This window comes from Triticum urartu, chromosome 4A (genome assembly GCF_056163025.1).
Source record: "Triticum urartu cultivar PI428250 chromosome 4A, HENAU_Tu73, whole genome shotgun sequence".
Lineage (NCBI taxonomy): Eukaryota > Viridiplantae > Streptophyta > Magnoliopsida > Poales > Poaceae > Triticum > Triticum urartu.
Genome location: NC_141876.1, coordinates 428,175,425 through 428,193,025, shown reverse-complemented (window position 1 = coordinate 428,193,025; position 17,601 = coordinate 428,175,425). Strand labels below are relative to the sequence as shown.

Below are 17,601 nucleotides of genomic sequence, written 5' to 3'. Positions count from 1 at the left end.
ACCATGGGCATAGGGGGAGGGGCACCATCACGGCACGCCCAAAACACGGCTTAAACCGCACCAGGGGCTGCCGATTTTTTACTTTTCTCTTACTTCCAGGACTCTACTCTTCGGAAGGCCTGTTCGGCAGTTCAATTGCCGCACAATCGATGCAAGAACCAGGGAAGCAGACAAGCCATGCTGCATTACGGAAATCCCAGGTGGTCTCTATCACGAGCAGTATACCTGTTTCGCATACTATTCCGCAGCTTGCCCCTAGAGCAGACATGTTAAATAGTCCAACTTTTCGTTTATCGCATTACTTGTATCGTTCTGCTTTGATCGCAGCTATTTTTCATAAACAATGCATAGCTTTTGTCTATTTTTGCACTATCTTTTTATAAATAAATGTTCCTTAACGACATGTTGCACCCGTACAACTTGGTACGGCCAAAATAGGCCAGGGGCTTTTAGCACCCCTCAATATGGTGTGAGAAGTCCGAACACTTTCACAAGTGCGGCACCCCGAACTTATAGCATTATATGCATCGGCTCCGAATCATGTCTTGGGTCAATAGTTGGGTTTGCCCGGCTCCTTTGTTTTGGTGCCTTACGTTACGCTATATCGGCTAAGGTAGCACTAGGAGAACCACTGCGATTGTGCCCCAGTTGAGCTGGGACGAGCACCTTAGTGGAGAAAGCTAAAACTGACTGTCATGATGAAGCGAGAGCTGGTCGCTGTTCGAGAGGTTTTTTCGAGTCCCTAAAGACTTATGCCGCTTAGGGCGATGAGTCGGCTCTGTCCGGCCAAGGCGTGGATAGCGCCCCGAACTCGGTCTTCCGAATACTAGGGGCTTCGCCGAAATTTAAAATTATAGAATTCTATGGCTAAGTGAGAGTGTTCATGCATTATAGTCCGATTGCCTCGTTCATCGGGCTGAGCGCCTCCCTCGACGGACCCAAACATGGGAAAAAGAGCGCCCAGATTTATCCCCGAACACCCCGGCACTAGTGGCAAGGGGGCAGAAGCCGATGACTCACCATCTCTCAGTATTGATAAACAGCCGCACAGAAGGTAATATTTTAAATTCAAGCAGCATTGCTCAGCGCATATGAACAAGTTTTCAGCGCACATGACACAAACGAGCGAGTTTTAATCAAAATTACATCCCTAGTACATTCATCCGCCACAAGGTGGGCACCCTTCAGAACATCCTTATAGTAATTTTCGGGCTTGCGATGCTCCTTCCCTGCTGGCGGCCCGTCCTTCACAAGCTTCTCCGCATACAGCCTGCCCCAGTGCACCTTAGCACGGGCAAAGGCCCTACGGGCACCTTCAATACAGACGGAGCGCTTGATGACTTCGAGCCTTGGACGGGCCTCCACCAGCCGCCGCACTAGCCCGAAATAGCTCCCAGGCAGAGCCTCTCCAGGCCACAGCCGAACTAGGAGGCCCTTCATGGCCTGTTTGGCTGCCTTGTGGAGCTCGACCAGCTGCTTCAGCTGGTCGCTCAGGGGCACGGGGTGTCCGGCCTCAGCATACTGAGACCAGAACACCTTCTCCGTCGAGCTGCCCTCCTCGGCTCGATAGAATGCGGCAGCATCGGATACACTCCGGGGAAGATCTGCAAATGCCCCTAGAGAGCTCTGGATTCGGGTAAGTATCAAGTAACTCACGTTTATGTGTTTACTTTGCATAAAGAATGCCTTACCCGCCGCTATTTTCTTCACCTCTTCCAACTCCTGGAGGGTCTTCTGGGATTCGGCCTTGGCAGACTTGGCATTTTCAATAGCTGCCGCGAGCTCGGACGCTCGCGTCTTCGAGTCAAGCTCCAAACTCTCATGTTTCTTCATGAGAACCTGGAGCACTTGCCGCACCTTGCCAACCTCGGCCTCATACCTCTCCCGCTCGGTGCGCTCCGTGGTCGCACTCTTCTCGGCCTCGAGCAACGCTTGCTTAAGGGTCGCCGCCTCAGATGTGGCCCCTACAATAGTCATGTTAATCCTGTCATTTCTTGCAATTGCACCTTTTTTATATACATATTCAACCAAGGTATTTCTTACCTTCCTTCTCCTCGAGCTGCTTCTTGGCACGCCCGAGCTCTTGCTCAGACTTCTCGAGGCTCTGCTTCAGCGTGTCCACTTCCGCAGTGAGTACGTGGACGCTAGCAGAGAAGCCTGCACACGCATATTGACTCCTTTTGTTAGACTCCTGCGAATTTTTTGATCCTCTATTCGGCTTTTCTTCCCGAACGCCCAATAGAGCATCAGGGGCTACTGTCTATGCGATAATATTATTTACACATTATTTACTTACCTCAAAGCCTATCAAAAGGCTAGTACAAGCTTCAGTCGGTCCGCTCTTGGCGGACTGAACCTTCTGGACCACCACACTCGTAATAGCACGGTGCTCCTCGTCGATGGAAGCGCCTTGGAGCGCCTCCAACATATTGTCCGGCGCCTCCGGATGGACGGGGGTCGCCGGCACGGTGGACTTGCTCCTCTTGGAAGGAGGTCCCCCGCCGAACTCCGGAACCCTTGAAGGTTCCGGAGCGGTGTCCGGCCTAAAGCCGGACTTGGAGCCCTGGGGGTTTCATCCCCTTTACTCCTGGAGTCCGGGAGGTCGCCTTGCGGCGCCTCCGAGACCACCTCCTCCCTGCTTGGAACCTGTTGCGAGGTGTTGTCCATAGGACGGGGGAGGAAGCCGTCGGAAGCGAGTTCACCTCCGATGAGTCCAGTGAGCCGCTCGACGACGCGTCGAGCCGGTCTTTGGGTGGGCTGCATAAGCATATTCGACATAAGGGAAAGTTGTGCAATACACGAATACTATGAATTACTCCGGTATCCGGATACTTACGATTTTGCCAGGGGCTTGGCCCTGGGCTGCCACTCCTCTTCGCCGTCGTCGGCGTCGTCGGAGTAGTCCGGAGGAAGGGTTTTCCCCTTCTTGGACCCTCTGGCCTCCTCAGAGAGGGCGGCCTTCCTTCTCTTCTCTCCTCCCGCTGGAGGGGGAGAGGTCTCTTCTTCTTCCTCCTCGTCTTCACGAGAGGAAGGCGCTTCGGGACCGTCGGATGACGAATCCGACACCTCCTGGCGCTGGGCACTCTTTCGAGTCCCCGTGGCCCTTTTCATGGCCTTCTTCTCCGGCACCACATAGGGCGCCGGAACCACCAGCTTTGCCAAGCGAGCGTCCGCTGGGCCTTCGGGCAAAGGAGCCGGACAGTTGATCTGTCCGGACGTCACCTCCCAATCCTATCAAAGATAAGGGAACTCAGATCCCGCATAGAGTCAAACTATGAAAAACTGATACCCTGTAAAAGGACAAAGACAGCTTACCGCATGAGCGTGATGCTGAGTACTGAATCCGCGATCCTCGGCAGCGGATGCGGGAGCCTCGGCGCCCTTGAAAAGCATCCTCCAGGCATCTTCGTACGTCGTGTCGAAGAGCCTGTTTAGAGTTCGATGCTGCGCCGGGTCGAACTCCCATAGGTTGAAGGCCCGTCGTTGACACGGGAGGATCAGGCGGATGAGCATAACCCGGACTACGTTGACAAGCTTGAGCTTCTTGTCCACCAGGGTTTGGATGCATGTTTGGAGTCCGGTCAGCTCTCCTTTTTTACCCCAAGACAGGCCTGTCTCCTTCCAGGAGGTGAGCCGCGTAGGGGGGCCGGATCGAAACTCAGGGGGTGCGACCCATTCAGCGTCGCGTGGCTCGGTGACGTAAAACCACCCTGATTGCCACCCCTTAAGGGTCTCCACAAAGGAACCCTCGAGACACAGGACGTTGGCCATCTTGCTAACCATGGCACCGCCGCACTCCGCCTGGCTGCCGCACACCACCTTTGGCTTGACGTTGAAAGTCTTAAGCCATAGGCCGAAATGGGGGCGGATGCGGAGGAACGCCTCGCACACGACGATAAACGCCGAGATGTTGAGGACGAAGTTCGGGGCCAGATCATGGAAATCCAGGCCGTAGTAGAACATGAGCCCCCGGACAAATGGATGCAGAGGGAAGCCCAGTCCGCCTAGGAGTGGGGATGAGCTGCCCCTTTTCGGGAAGCCGGTGCGCGATGTCGCTAGCCAGATATCTGGCCTTCCTCAGCTTTTTGATGTGTCCCTCCATGACGGAGGAGACCATCCACTTGCCTCCCGCTCCGAACATGACTGGAGAAGGTTGAGGTGGTAGTGCGGACTTGGGCGCTGGAGCTCGAGTGCGCAAGAATGGATAGGCGAAGGAGGAAGAAGGCGTAGGTGAAAAGGTGGATCCTTATCCCCTTATATGGGTGGACGCAACTACATGTCCCCACCAGCCTGGTGAAACTCGCTTATCTCCAAGCGCCGTAATCAAAGGCGCGGTTGGGTTACCCACGCCCGTATTGATGAGAATCCCGGAATAAAGGGACACGATCTCTACTTTGACAAGACGTGCCAAGGAAACCGCCTCGCGTAACGCGCTGAGGTGGGATAATGAAACAACTCGGACAAAGGCTTGGCCGTGGTGTGTCACGCTACGGAATACGTCAGCAGATTAGATTTGTGTAAATATTATTCTCTCTATGGAAATATGTGGAAACTTATTTTGCAGAGCCGGACACTATCTTTGTGTTCAAAATCTTCTATGAAGTACTTGGAGGAGGAACCCGCCTTGCAATGCCGAAGACAAACTGTGCGCCGGACTCGTCGTCATTGAAGCCTGGTTTAGGGGCTACTGAGGGAGTCCTGGATTAGGGGGTGTTCGGATAGCCGAACTATACCTTCAGCCGGACTCCTGGACTATGAAGATGCAAGATTGAAGACTCCGTCCCGTGTCCGGAAGGGACTTTCCTTGGCGTGGAAGGCAAGCTTGGCGATACGGATGTTCAGATCTCCTACCATTGTAACCGACTCTATGTAACCCTAACCCTCTCCGGTGTCTATATAAACCGGTGGGTTTTAGTCCGTAGGACAACATACACATCAACAATCATACCATAGGCTAGCTTCTAGGGTTTAGCCTCTCTGATCTCATGGTAGATCTACTCTTGTACTACCCATATCATCAATATCAATCAAGCAGGACATAGGGTTTTACCTCCATCGAGAGGGCCCGAACCTGGGTAAAACTTCGTGTCCCTTGCCTCCTGTTACCATTCGGCCCAGACGCACAGTTTGGGACCCCCTACCCGAGATCCGCCGGTTTTGACACCGACAATCATCCTCGGGATCCTCTGGCTCCTGGAGTCCATCATATGATTGCAATAACCGGGAAAAGGGGAAAAAGAAGTAGCAAAGCAACCATGAGTACTCGCAAGCAAGGATCTACACTACATATGCATTGGTATCAATGAAATGGGTAGTATCTATGGACTGAACTGCAGAATGCCAAAATAAGAGGGGGAAAGCTAGTCCTAGTGAAGACTATGCTTCTTGCATCCTCCATCTCGAAGCATATAGAAGAGAATAGCTAGTAAGTTCACCAAGTATCATCGTATAGCACAATCCTACCCGGCGATCCTCTCCTCGTCGCCCTGTGAGAGAGCGATCACCGGGTTGTATCTGGCACTTAAAAGGGTGTGTTTTATTAAGTATCCGATTCTAGTTGTCATAAGGTCGAGGTACAACTCTGGGTCGTTCTTTTACCGAGGCACATCGCTATTCAAATAGATCAACTTCCCTGCAGGGGTGCACCACATTACCCAACACACTCGATCCCTCTGGCCGAACACACTTTCCTGGGTCATGCCCGGCCTCGGAAGATCAACACGTCACAACCCCACCTAGACTCAACAGAGAGGTCAGCACGCCGGTCTAAATCCTAAGCGCGCAGGGCTCTGGACCCATCGCCCATTGCACTCCTGCATGTTGCGAGGGCGGACGAAAGCAGACCTAGACCCCTTAATACAAGCGCAGGCTTACGGTCCAATCCGGTGCGCGCCGCTCCGTCGCTGACGTCAAAAAGAGCTTCGGCTGATACCACAACGTTGAGTGCCCATAACTGTTCCCACGTACTTGGTTAGTGCGTATAGGCTCATAGCCAAACTCAGATCAAATACTAAGATCTCGTTAAGCGTGTTATTTAGAAGTAACCGTGGACGCCGACCAGGGACTAGGCCCACCTGTCTCCTAGGTGGTCACAACCTGCCCTGTCGGTTCGCCACAAAGATCCACACAGAGGATCGTTGGGAAGGTATGCCCTTTCAGCCCCCAATATGTGAATCACTCGCGGGTACTCTACGAGCCGACCAGACTTTAGTCACCACATGTATCATATATAATGTATGTAAGTATATACCCGTGACCACCTCCCGGGTGATCATGGCCCGATAGTATAGCATGGCAGACGAACAAGAATGTAGGGCCACTGATGATAAACTAGCATCCTATACTAAGCATTTAGGATTGCAGGTAAAGGTAACAACAGTAATACCAAAGACAGGCTATGCAGCAGAATAGGATTAACCGAAAGCAGTAACATGCTACACTATTCTAATGCAAGCAGTAGAGAGAAGGAATAGGCGATATCGGGTTGATCAAGGGGGGGGGGCTTGCCTGGAAGCTCGGCAAAGAAGGACGGGTCGTCGACACCGTAGTCGATCGGGGCAGCGGCGGCGTCAGTCTCGTAGTCTACCGGAGAGAAGAGGGGGAAGAAACAATAAATATAATGCAAACATATGCATGAAGATGCATGACATGACAATGAGTGGTGCTAGGTGTGCCCTAACGCGGTAGTAGGTGATACCGACAAAGGGGGGAAACATCCGGGAAAGTATTCCTGGTGTTTGACGTTTTCAGACTGATGAACTGGAGGTGGATTGTTGCATGTTCGCTATGCTAGGGTTGCATGGCAGATGAATGGACCGCGTATTCGGATTCGTCTCGTCGTTCTGAGCAACTTTCATGTACAAAGTATTTACATCCCAATTATGGATTATTTTACATGATTTTCTAAAGTTTTAACAATATTCTGGAAATTTCTGGAATTAAATTAAATTCATGAATATCTTAATTGAAAAGCTAAGTGCACCCAAAAAGGTACTGAGCAGTGGGCACTATGGGGCTCATAGTGGGGTCCAGAGGGCCCAGTTGACCCAGTCAATGGGTTGACTGGTCAACCGGTGAACAGTACCAGTGGGGCCGGTTGTCATTGTCACATGTTTAACCAGAGTTAATTAGTAGCAGGGGGTCCTACCTGTCATAGAGACATATCTTTAATAGGTTTAATTATTAAACTAAATGGACTAATTAGTGGTTGGGCCCATATGTAATTGGCACAAAAGTTACCTAACTTAATAAAAATAAGTTAGCACGGGGGATTAGCCCACCCCTAATCTTAAACAAGGGTCGGGCCCAAGTGGCAGAAAGCTGGCCGACTGGCTTCACAGAGGCGTGCCTGCATGCACGCTCGGCCTCGGCCATGGCTGCCGAGGGGCGCAGCAAACAGCGGAGGGCGGGGGTCGGCGCGCGGGGAAGTGCCGACAGTTGTCACGGGCGCAGCAGGCGGAATTGGCAGCAGAGGGCGGCGGTAGCGGGCAGGAGCATGCAGCAGCGGCAACAACGACATATGAGGAAGTAGCAGGCAACAGCAGTAACACATCAGCAAGCATCAGAAAGTAGCAAAGAATGGCAACAATGCAAAGTACCAGCAGCTAGCCGGAGTAGCAGCGGCAGTACGCACGTATGTACGTACGCGTATGCGGCAACTCGGACGAGCTCGGGGACGATGGCTATGACGACGAATCGACAATAGGGGAGGGGGTTTGGGAAGAGTGGCTCACAGCGGACTTGGGGGTGTGGTCGGGTAGGCCGGGGACGCAACGATGGCGGCAGATCGAGCGGCGAAGCTCTGGTAGCTGATGTTGGAGAAGATGATGCAAACGGTGATGCAGGGGCTCCGAGATTGATCCCGTCCACGTAGTCGATGTGGTTGGCGACGACGAAGCAACTGGTCACAACCTCCAGCGGTGGGGAGCTCGGTGGGCGCGAGGGTGACGGCGGCCACGGCGACGACGGCTCGGCTCCTTGCGGGAAGGGAGAAAGTGACGCGGGGAAGAAGGGAATGAGAGCTAGGGTTTTCCAGCGGGGGCGAGGGGGACCTTATCCACGATGGGGTGACATTGGATGGCCGACGCGTGGTCATCGGTGACACGGACATCGCGCGCACATCCAATGAGCCTCTGATGAACAGAGCAAGAAGATGGGGATGGTGACCCGTGCCAGCTATTGGCCTTTTGGGCCTTAAGTGCACAGTGGTGAAACTCCATCATTTCTTCTTCTCCTATATTTCTGTTTTTCTTTAATCTTTTCCGTTTTCCTTTTAGTCTCAATAGTATTTTAGTTTTTTCTAAATATGGCACTTGTACCAGAAATAACACTGCAATTTAGGCCACCGCCACGAAAAGTTTGAGGATTATTCGAATTCATTTCAATTTTGTTTAAATAGAAAAGATTTATTTTGGGGTTGTTTGGTCCAGTTTAAAATAGGTTAAGGGCATTTTAATAAATCAAATAACTTTGGTTTATTTATGAAATTAGTTTGTGAATTTTGACAACCCAGCGAACATTTTGTTTTACTGTTTGAAGAAATAATTTATTTGACTTTATTTTAAATTTGAAATTGGCTTTGGTTTTTAAAGGGGCAATTTGGCTTAGTCAAACCAGATGACATGGCATCATTAGTGGGAGATTACTGTAGCATTATCCTCGGGGTGTTACAAGTGGGAAGAATTTCAGGCGAAATCGAAGCGTATCGTCAGGAGGGCGACAAATCAGGCCAATGTTTGGAGCAATCGAGATGGGGAGCTAAGCAAATTTTCAGCAATTTAGTAGGTGAGATATTCTCTAATCCAGTTGGGGAAGGCTCAATTGGGTCGAGTTGGGCCGAGTATGACACAATCTCCGCTGATTTGGAGGGAGTATCGGAGGAACCCACCGAACCTGCCAAAGGGAATATGAGTGTGTCGCCTGTTATTTGGTAGATCCTTCAATTGAAGTAGGAATTAGAGAAAGGGGAAGGGACTTGTTTATGCCTCTGATTCCTTTGGAAAATTATCCTATTGATCCAGGGATTAGGGATATGATTTCTTGGAGCGCTAGTAAGGGGAGATTAGGAAATTGGGATATTAATGATTATTGTACAATTAAGGGAAAGGGAGAGTGCCTGCATTTGTTAGTTTACTCACTCAGTCTGGATTTTTGTAAGAGATTTCATCGGGATGTGATTGAGATTTTGATACTGGATCCAGCTCCTGCCGTTTGTGAGTCATTTGGGGGAAAGGGAGCTTTTTTCGCTGTAGTCATTAGGAAACTGCTCATTCATGGCATTTTATTCATGGTTAATAGCATCAAATTCGTTTTTGAGGCTGTGTGGAAGGGGATCCTGGCCTGCTATATTTGTGGGTTCAGGAGGGGTCGTCCTTCATCAACTTGTTCGCCAGTCCAACATCATTTGTACTCTGCTCCTTCCACCTCTTATTGTGGTTGTGGGGAGTGAGGGAGACCTAGATTTGCGGGTCCTCAGGTATCCAGCCCACTCGATATGGACCGGGCTGGTGGGCCGTGAAGATAAACCGAAAGGTCATTCCCCGTGTTCGGGTAGGAATCCTGGATGCGTGCACGACAAGATTGGAGTCCGGATGTGCTGTTTCCTTCCCTTGTAAACCGACTCTGTACCCCTCTGGTGTATATATAAACTGGAGGGTTTAGTCCGTAGGGTTCATCAGAATTCACATAGGCTAGACATCTAGGGTTTAGCCATTATGATATCGAGGTAGATCGACTCTTGTAACCCATGTACTCATCAAATACAATCAAGCAAGACGTAGGGTTTTACCTCCATTAAGAGGGCCCGAACCTGGGTAAACATCGTGTTCCCCGTGTCCCTTGTTACCTTTGATCCTTAGACGCATAGTTTGGGACCCCCTACCCGAGATCGGCCGGTTTTGACACCGACATTGGTGCTTTCATTGAGAGTTTCCCTTGTGTTGTCGACAGAAGGATCGATGGCTCGCCTTGTCATTAATAACGATATCACTTCTGGAGGGGCCCTAATTCCAAGACAGGTCCTCCAGCTCGGCGGTTTTATCATGGGCGCTCGCTCGGCCGTCAAGCCAATGGTGGCCCCCACAATTGCCAAACATCATCTCCATATCAGCCTCGAACACTCCGAAAAGATGGATCCGACAGATGTCTCGTCCTTAAACGAGCTGCTAGCACTACAAAAAAAAATACACTTCCGTGATGATATGTGTTTGTCACAGTAGGTCATGTTTTCTGTCATGCTTGTACATCCATGACGATTTTATGACAGAATCAAGATAGTCATACCTGTGCTGTCGTAGAAGTGTTCCATGACATTACCAAAATTATCATCACGGAAGTGTCCACTTCGATGACGATAAATCACGCATCATAGAAGTGCTTTCGTCAAGGGTGAACGACACGTGGCATCCACCGTAACGGGTCGCTGTTAAGCTATCGGGTTCCGGTTTGGATCCGATAACCCATTAACAGCGCAGACCAATGGGGATTTTCCACGTGTAAAATTCTCATTGGCCGGCAGATCCACGTGTCGGCCCGGTGTTCGGACAGTTGTCATCCAGCGAATGGACGGAATGCGCCTATGAAACGTCGACACGTGTCTCGGCCCAACAGTGGCCCATTCAGGTTAAAAGGCCAGGCGTATCAAAATAAGCGGGCAGGCCCATTAGCGGCCTACTTGAGTTAGGCCCATTTACAAGCACGACCCATACAAGTTACACATAATCGGCCCATCAAAGGCCCATTCTAGATTTGACAATTTCCAGCCCATCGCTAGTTTAAGCCCGTTAATGGCCCGCTATGTCTATGGGCCCAATTACGGCCCGAGCTTCTTTCAGCCTGTTAGCAGCCCATCGTCAGTTCCAGCCCATTAACGGCCCGGAACGTCTTTTAGCCCTTTCTGGGCCCATTCTATAGTTGGGACAATTCTATCCCGCTGTGACTTTAGGCCTGTCCTCGGCCCATTCGGTAAATGGGCCAACTCCTAGCCCATTTTGTCTCTCGGCCTGTTAATGGCCCGCACAACAGTTGTAGCGACCCAACCTCAGACGGTCAAGCCTCTGTGTATCTGTGCCATCCCTGGATATGTATGCTGGCACACATAGTACATCAATGTATATATCAAAGTGCAATCACATGTATAAATAACGTAAAACTGATATATACCTCATAAGTCTCAGCGGAAACAAACAATCGGTGTGGAGTCCCATCAACGCCATCGGCAGGTTGAGTGTAGACCGTAACCCTATACCGTACTCTTACTCATCGGAAGAAACATTTCTGCAACATAAGACGTTGCAGCCGTGTAGGTTAGTACATTGAATGTACCCGCAAGATCACTATAAGAAAAACAGATGATAAACTATACTACATGCAATATGGCTTTGTGGCTCTGGGTCTGAGTTTTTACATAAAAGCTCGTTTTATTTTTCCCTACATCAAAGGAATATCAGGAGTCTGTACTACAGAATTTCCTATCATGACATAGTTCCGCCATCCGATGTCTCATCACCCAAATCATCATAAGTTGCCCACAATTAAATTATCAGTCCGGTGTAGAGAGTTTCAAGATAGATCCAAGTCCAGAGGCTGAAATTGTCCGTAACAGGGGACACGGCTAATCGGTTAGGTTTCAACCCTCTATAGAGGTTTCTACACTTTACCCACAAGATTCGATCCCTCTTTTTATGTTCTCACACTTAAGGGTGTTTGAGAACAAGACGATCGAAACATGGTCTTCCGAAGAGTTCCCCTGACCACTGTCTGGTGCTCATCCAATCCTACCGTAGTTCTACATCTGCTAGCACCGCCCCAGCCAGAGTCACCACTAAGGTTAACCAAGCCAGAGCCCATAGTGACTTGCGGTTGCACAGGTAAGCTTTCGGGCATGAAGTATTCTTCCATCTCTTTGAGTCTGGGTGAAGCTTTCCGCAAGATGTCATGGTGCTTCTCCATGCATCCTGACCATCCACTGGTTCCTCCAGGGTGCCCGTCAACTGTCCTTCACCCAGTAGTGTGTATTGAATTCTTGTCTCGAGTCTCGAAATCTCGGGGTCTTGAAGTCTTGAGGTCTTGAAAATGCAGTCCTTGCAGATGCCATCATGGAGTTGTCGTCATTGACGTAGAGTCCTCCATACTCACACCAGTCCCGAGCACTCATACGAACCCCGTCTACTATAGCGTAGTATTAAAACTATATAGCGTCCCGGGCTTCATAACAGGGTGATGGGTTCCTACCTCATGCATTCTACTCAACTACAAGAAGTCAATATAACTACTGGAGGGATTGTTACAAAGATGACACTAAATGCAATAAAAACATAGGCATGAAAAGTATGGTCAAAGTGAACTTGCCTGGTATTACTTGATAAAGATAATAACGCTCTCGGAATCTTTGATAAACTATTCATCACTCCGAGAAAATCTATATAGTCAAACATTATACTCACATAAGCAATAATTCTAGCAAACAATACTAGCAATCAAAATAACAATCAAAAAGTCATAAATAAAACAATAATGAAGTCAAAGAAAACCAAATAGAACTCCAAAGAAAACTTCATGAAAACAAGGGAAAAACCAACTCACACAATAATATTCAATACTTTCTTATTAAAACAAAATTACTCTAATAACTTTTCTACAACATAGAAAATATCGGATTTACTAAAGCATTTACTAGCAAAAAGAACTAGTATGAAAACTATTGTAACTGACTAGTTAACACCAGAACAACTATAATAACTAGCAAAACACCAAGACAATAGTAAACAATACTAAAATAATTATCAAACTAATTTACTCCTAAATAACAGAATCAATGACAACATATAATGAAGTGGCAAAAAGAATTACTTTTGAAACTAATGAAACTACTTTTATCAACTATCACTATGAACTAAACAAACAATACTAAAACAGTACCTAAACACTAATAAATAACTACAAAAATTTATCTACTGCAGTCTAACATAAACATATGACAACATGTAAAAATTTACAAAAATAATTAACTAAAAATAATTAAAAACACTAATTATATGACTAAAACAACTACATAAGCAAAACAGTACTGTTTTCGCAATAAACCTAATTTAAAATAAACTATAAATAAGCCACTACATGCTACTAGATAAAAAAACAATAACAAAACAGTAGCAAAAAGAATCAATCAAAAATCTATTCTAGAGTTTAAACTAGAGCCAAAATGGTGTTTGAAGCATATTTGAACTCATTCAAATTTAAACTACTCAAATTCAAAATTTCAAATCACTAACAGAAACTTCATAAAATTTGTGACACATTGCAATTGGAGTCACTCAAAAACATCAAGTAGGCTAAAAGATACAAGCAATCTAAGATTGAAACTTGTTCTGTTTTTAAACAGAAACGAAAAAACAACAAAAAACAATCGGGCACTAGCTACGTGGCCTATTGCTACTGGGCTAAACAGGTGGGCGATCGGTAGCTAAATTGCGCTCAGGCGATACTTAACAAAACCGCACGTGCTAGTGAAACAAAAACCGACCGGCTAAACTGATTAGATCTAAACCGTAAATAAACCGAAGCTAAACCGATCTAGTAAAAAAACTAACTGTTCGATCTAATCTAATCACGACCGTATAATCTAGATCGGACGGACGAGGAGGGAGAGAGAGCTCACCGCGGTGGTGGTCGACGATGAGTGCATCGGGCGACGACGGTGGTGGCGCTCCGGTGATCTTCGGCATCAGTGAGGTGGCCAGGGAGATGAAGCAGGCGACGAGGAGTTCAACGGTGGTCGTGGCATCGGTGGAGGGGGTCGGAGACGGTCGACGGCGAGCTCGAGGCGGCGGCGGCGTTCGGGTGGTCGGTGGCGGTGGCGTTCCAAGGGCACAGGAGCTCGGGCAAGTCCTCGGGGAGGTGCGATGGACGGGGTCGAGGCGATTGGTGGAGGTGGTGGGGCTCGGGTGCGACGGAGGGAGTGGCTAGGGCGACAATGGCGCGGTGGCGGAGGCGGAGCTCCGACGAGCAATAGGCGGCGATGGAGAGAGGTTCGGGGCATCTTTAGGGGCGGAACGAAGAGGAGAGGGGGTATTTATAGAGGGGAGGCCGACTTGGGAGAGGGGGCGAATCGGGGAGAGGATCCCGCGATCTCCGGGATACGGCGGCGGCGGTGCGATCCTGTTGCGGCGGTTGCATGCAGAGGAGGAATATGGTGGTGGGGTCCAGTGTCAGCGACCGCGGGAGGGGGAGAGCGGGTCGGGTAGTCGGGGGGAAGGGTTTTCGGGGGGGGGGGAGAGGCCCTGGACCATTTCGGTGTGCTCGGCCGGCGGCTGGCGTTAGGCTTCGGCCATTTCCTTTTTTTAGAAAGAAAAGAAAAGAAACAAAATAAATCGAAATACTATATAGGCATATAATATATCAAAAGTTTCAGAAAAATAATTTCTAAAACATGAACACATTTTCAGAGGCAAATAAAATCTATAAAAATTCAAATAAAGCAAATAGTGCTACTGTTGCATTAAAACCCAACAAAAATCATTTTTAAAATACCACAATGATTTCAAATTTATTTTCTCCTAATTTTCCAGTGAAGGGAATCATTTTACCCTTATTTCCATTTATTCGTTTTTAGGAGAGAAAAAAATAATTTAAATAAAACCCAGATAATTCCAAATTGGAAGGGAGTTTCAAAATACTTCCAAATGACTTTAAATTGGATTCTTTGTAACTTCCAACTCATATCTCATATAATTGAAGAAGTCATTTTATCTTCTCTCATGAAAATCATTGAGTTGCATAAAGTTTTGAATTTGAAATATTTTCAGATGGAATTCAAATCTTTTCAAAACCCTTCTCATTTATTTAAATGGAAGAAGTCATATCATCTTCACTCTAGGGTTTTGTGATGAAATGAATTTTAATTCATGGGGATCAAAATGCAAAGTGAGGGTTTTGGGAAAGTCATTTCATTCCTGTCATTCAACTTTCAAAAAGTTTCAAATTTTACTCAATTTCACATAAGCAACCACACTACAATCAAACAAACAAGCATAAATATTTATTTAATATAACATTCCAAAATTTAGAATTTTGGGATGTTACAAACCTACCACACTTAAAATGAATCTCGTCCTCGAGATTCGAAGAGGCTAGCAAGAAAAGGTTAGGGTTTGGAGGTCTTCTAGCAAATCCATCGACCAGAGAGGTCTGGGGTGCTACCACACTTGAAAGCAATGCTATGGTTCTGACAAAATTCATGTACTCCATCCTTTGGGTTGACGGTGTCGGTCTTCTCATATTCTCCGGAATAACTCTTTCACTGGTGCTCTCCTGGTCGGGGCATGACCTTTTTTCTCAAAATCTTGTGTCCTCTCAATCCTGGTGAGGTTCTTCCGAAGAGTGGGTCTTCATTCTGACATGTCTGTCGTTAATACTAAGAAAATATCGGAACCTCCTGGCGGTCAACAATTTATGGCTTCTCCTGCAGGAAAAATGGCCGGGGTTGAATCTCACCGTATATCCTACGATTGGCAACGGTTGCCTGTAAAGGGTTCCATCGTCCTACCATTCTATGGTTTTATGGCTTGACGTGTCGACACTCTTCTAAGGTTTTCAAGGCTCTCTGATTTTCCATCAACATATGATAGTTCATGATAGAAGTCTCCGGTATGAGGGCCAATCCATCCCGTACTTGAACCATTACTACATATGCAGACATCGAATCGCGTATTCTAACACTTGGGCATACTCACAAGCATTGCAGAATTTCTCTTATTGATGAACTAAGTTCGAATAAATCCATTGTTTCTGCAAGCTGAACAAGACATCTAACATTTCTTCACAACTCTCAGGTTTTCGTATCCTCCAAAGAATGTCGGCTGATTAACTCAGAGTTTTCTTCCAAAATATCTTCCTTCAGGAAGAGTGTGCTTGCTTCTTATTAACTCCTGGGCCTGTGGGTTATGGCCCACTTCAACTCTTGTACAATTTTAACTCATCCTTTCGAGGATTATTGTTCCATATTCCCACATTATACCTCTTTTAAATCCAATAGTATTTCATTCCTTCATACCCTTGTGGTGACGATCACACAAGACTCCAACTTACTTGGTCCAGCTCCCTTCTATCGATCGTCATGAATAACACATTTCTTTCTTCATTGATCCTGTGGCTTTATGGAGTACTGCCACACCAAAAATAAATGCACTACTTTATCCATAAATCATATTATTTTCATATCAAATCTTTTATTACATCCTTAACCATTTTTTGCAAATCCAAATTCCAAAAAGTACTTACAAATGCTGCCACCCACATGGTTTGGTATGGTCATGCATTACTTCCAACTTTATTCATTTCTCCTCCTTGAGGATTCTTCAGTCCCACTAGAATTTTGCGACATGCACCTTGAAATCTTCAATCTTCTGTTTCATCGTGGTGGCCTTGAGCTTCATCTCCATCATCTCTGCATGCATTTCTCTTAGGTATTCCTAAGTATAACAGAGTCTTGCTTCAAGTATTTCTCCGATTTGGCATATGGCTTCCATGGCTGCTTCACGAACAATGTTGAAGAAAGTTGCTTGTGGTACACGTGAGATGAAAAAGTACTGCCCCATCGTCTTTGGGCAAACTCCTTTCATACGGTGGAGGTGTACCTCCACATACCAAAGTTCCACTCCCTTTTGCATGAAGGGGTAGCCTTTGTAGAATGCATCTCCTTCAAGGTGAATATGCTTCATCATGTCCTTCAGGATCTTTGGGTAATCATGATCACTTGTCAGGGTAATGATTGTTTCCGGGCCCTTAAGGAAAGACTCATAAACGGTTGTCATATGCATGTGTAGGATAAGAGGGGTACTCAGAACAAAGAATGTATCTCCATGGGGAAATTTTAATTGTCTCCAGAAAAGTTTGGTGTTCAGCTGTCTGGTTGAGATAGAAAGAGAAAGCAAATACCCACCCATCAACAAACAAATCCTAGCTCAAAACAAAAAAGTACTGTTTGTAATGGGCCGTTCTACTATGGTTTTGTTTCTAAGTCTTCATTTCTTCAGGTCTTCAATGCTCGGGAGTTTCCAATTCCCGATGCTTTCCCCATATGAAGGACTTCTACCATTCTTTCGTAACTTACGTCTCTCAAGGTTGAAATAACTACAAGCCTACGAATATCGCATCTATCCAACCATTCAATAAACACAGAAAATAATAGCAACCAAGCATTCATTTATTCAATCAATTCTACAGTATCGCCACCCACATAAGTTGGTATGGTCAGATACTTAAATCGAGAAAGCGCTCATCTTTATTTCTCTCATGGTGGGCTACTACTAAGCTAATTTATCGGGAACTTGATCATTGTCCCCACTGGGGCTTCTTCTGTGTGGACTTTATCTCCTCCAATTTTCTGCTAGATTTTCCCTGTCGACGCGGAGTTTCTTGTGACGACCCTGTATGTGATGAAGTTGTTCCTTAAGCTTCTGGATCTCAATGTCCTTGGCATGAGACATGGTCCTGCTGCTTTTCAGTTCCTGACGCATTCTCGGGATCTCGAGGTTCTCCTCCTCCAGCTTGTCTACCTTCAATCTCTGAGTCTTGACCTCTTCTCGTAGTGCTTCATTGTCA

The 17,601-nt window shown here is 47.2% G+C and overlaps 1 protein-coding gene across 1 annotated transcript; it reads right to left on the bottom strand.

Annotated features, from left to right (window-relative positions):
• Positions 1-1,068: 1,068 nt before the first annotated feature.
• LOC147976059 (uncharacterized) lies at positions 1,069-16,442 on the bottom strand. Its single transcript, XM_087520705.1, has 3 exons — positions 16,386-16,442; positions 2,044-2,260; positions 1,069-1,964 (listed from the first exon to the last, which is right to left on the bottom strand). Exons 1-3 carry the CDS (start codon positions 16,440-16,442, stop codon positions 1,069-1,071), a joined length of 1,170 nt encoding a protein of 389 aa, XP_087376831.1.
• Between the last annotated feature and the right edge of the window lie 1,159 nt (positions 16,443-17,601).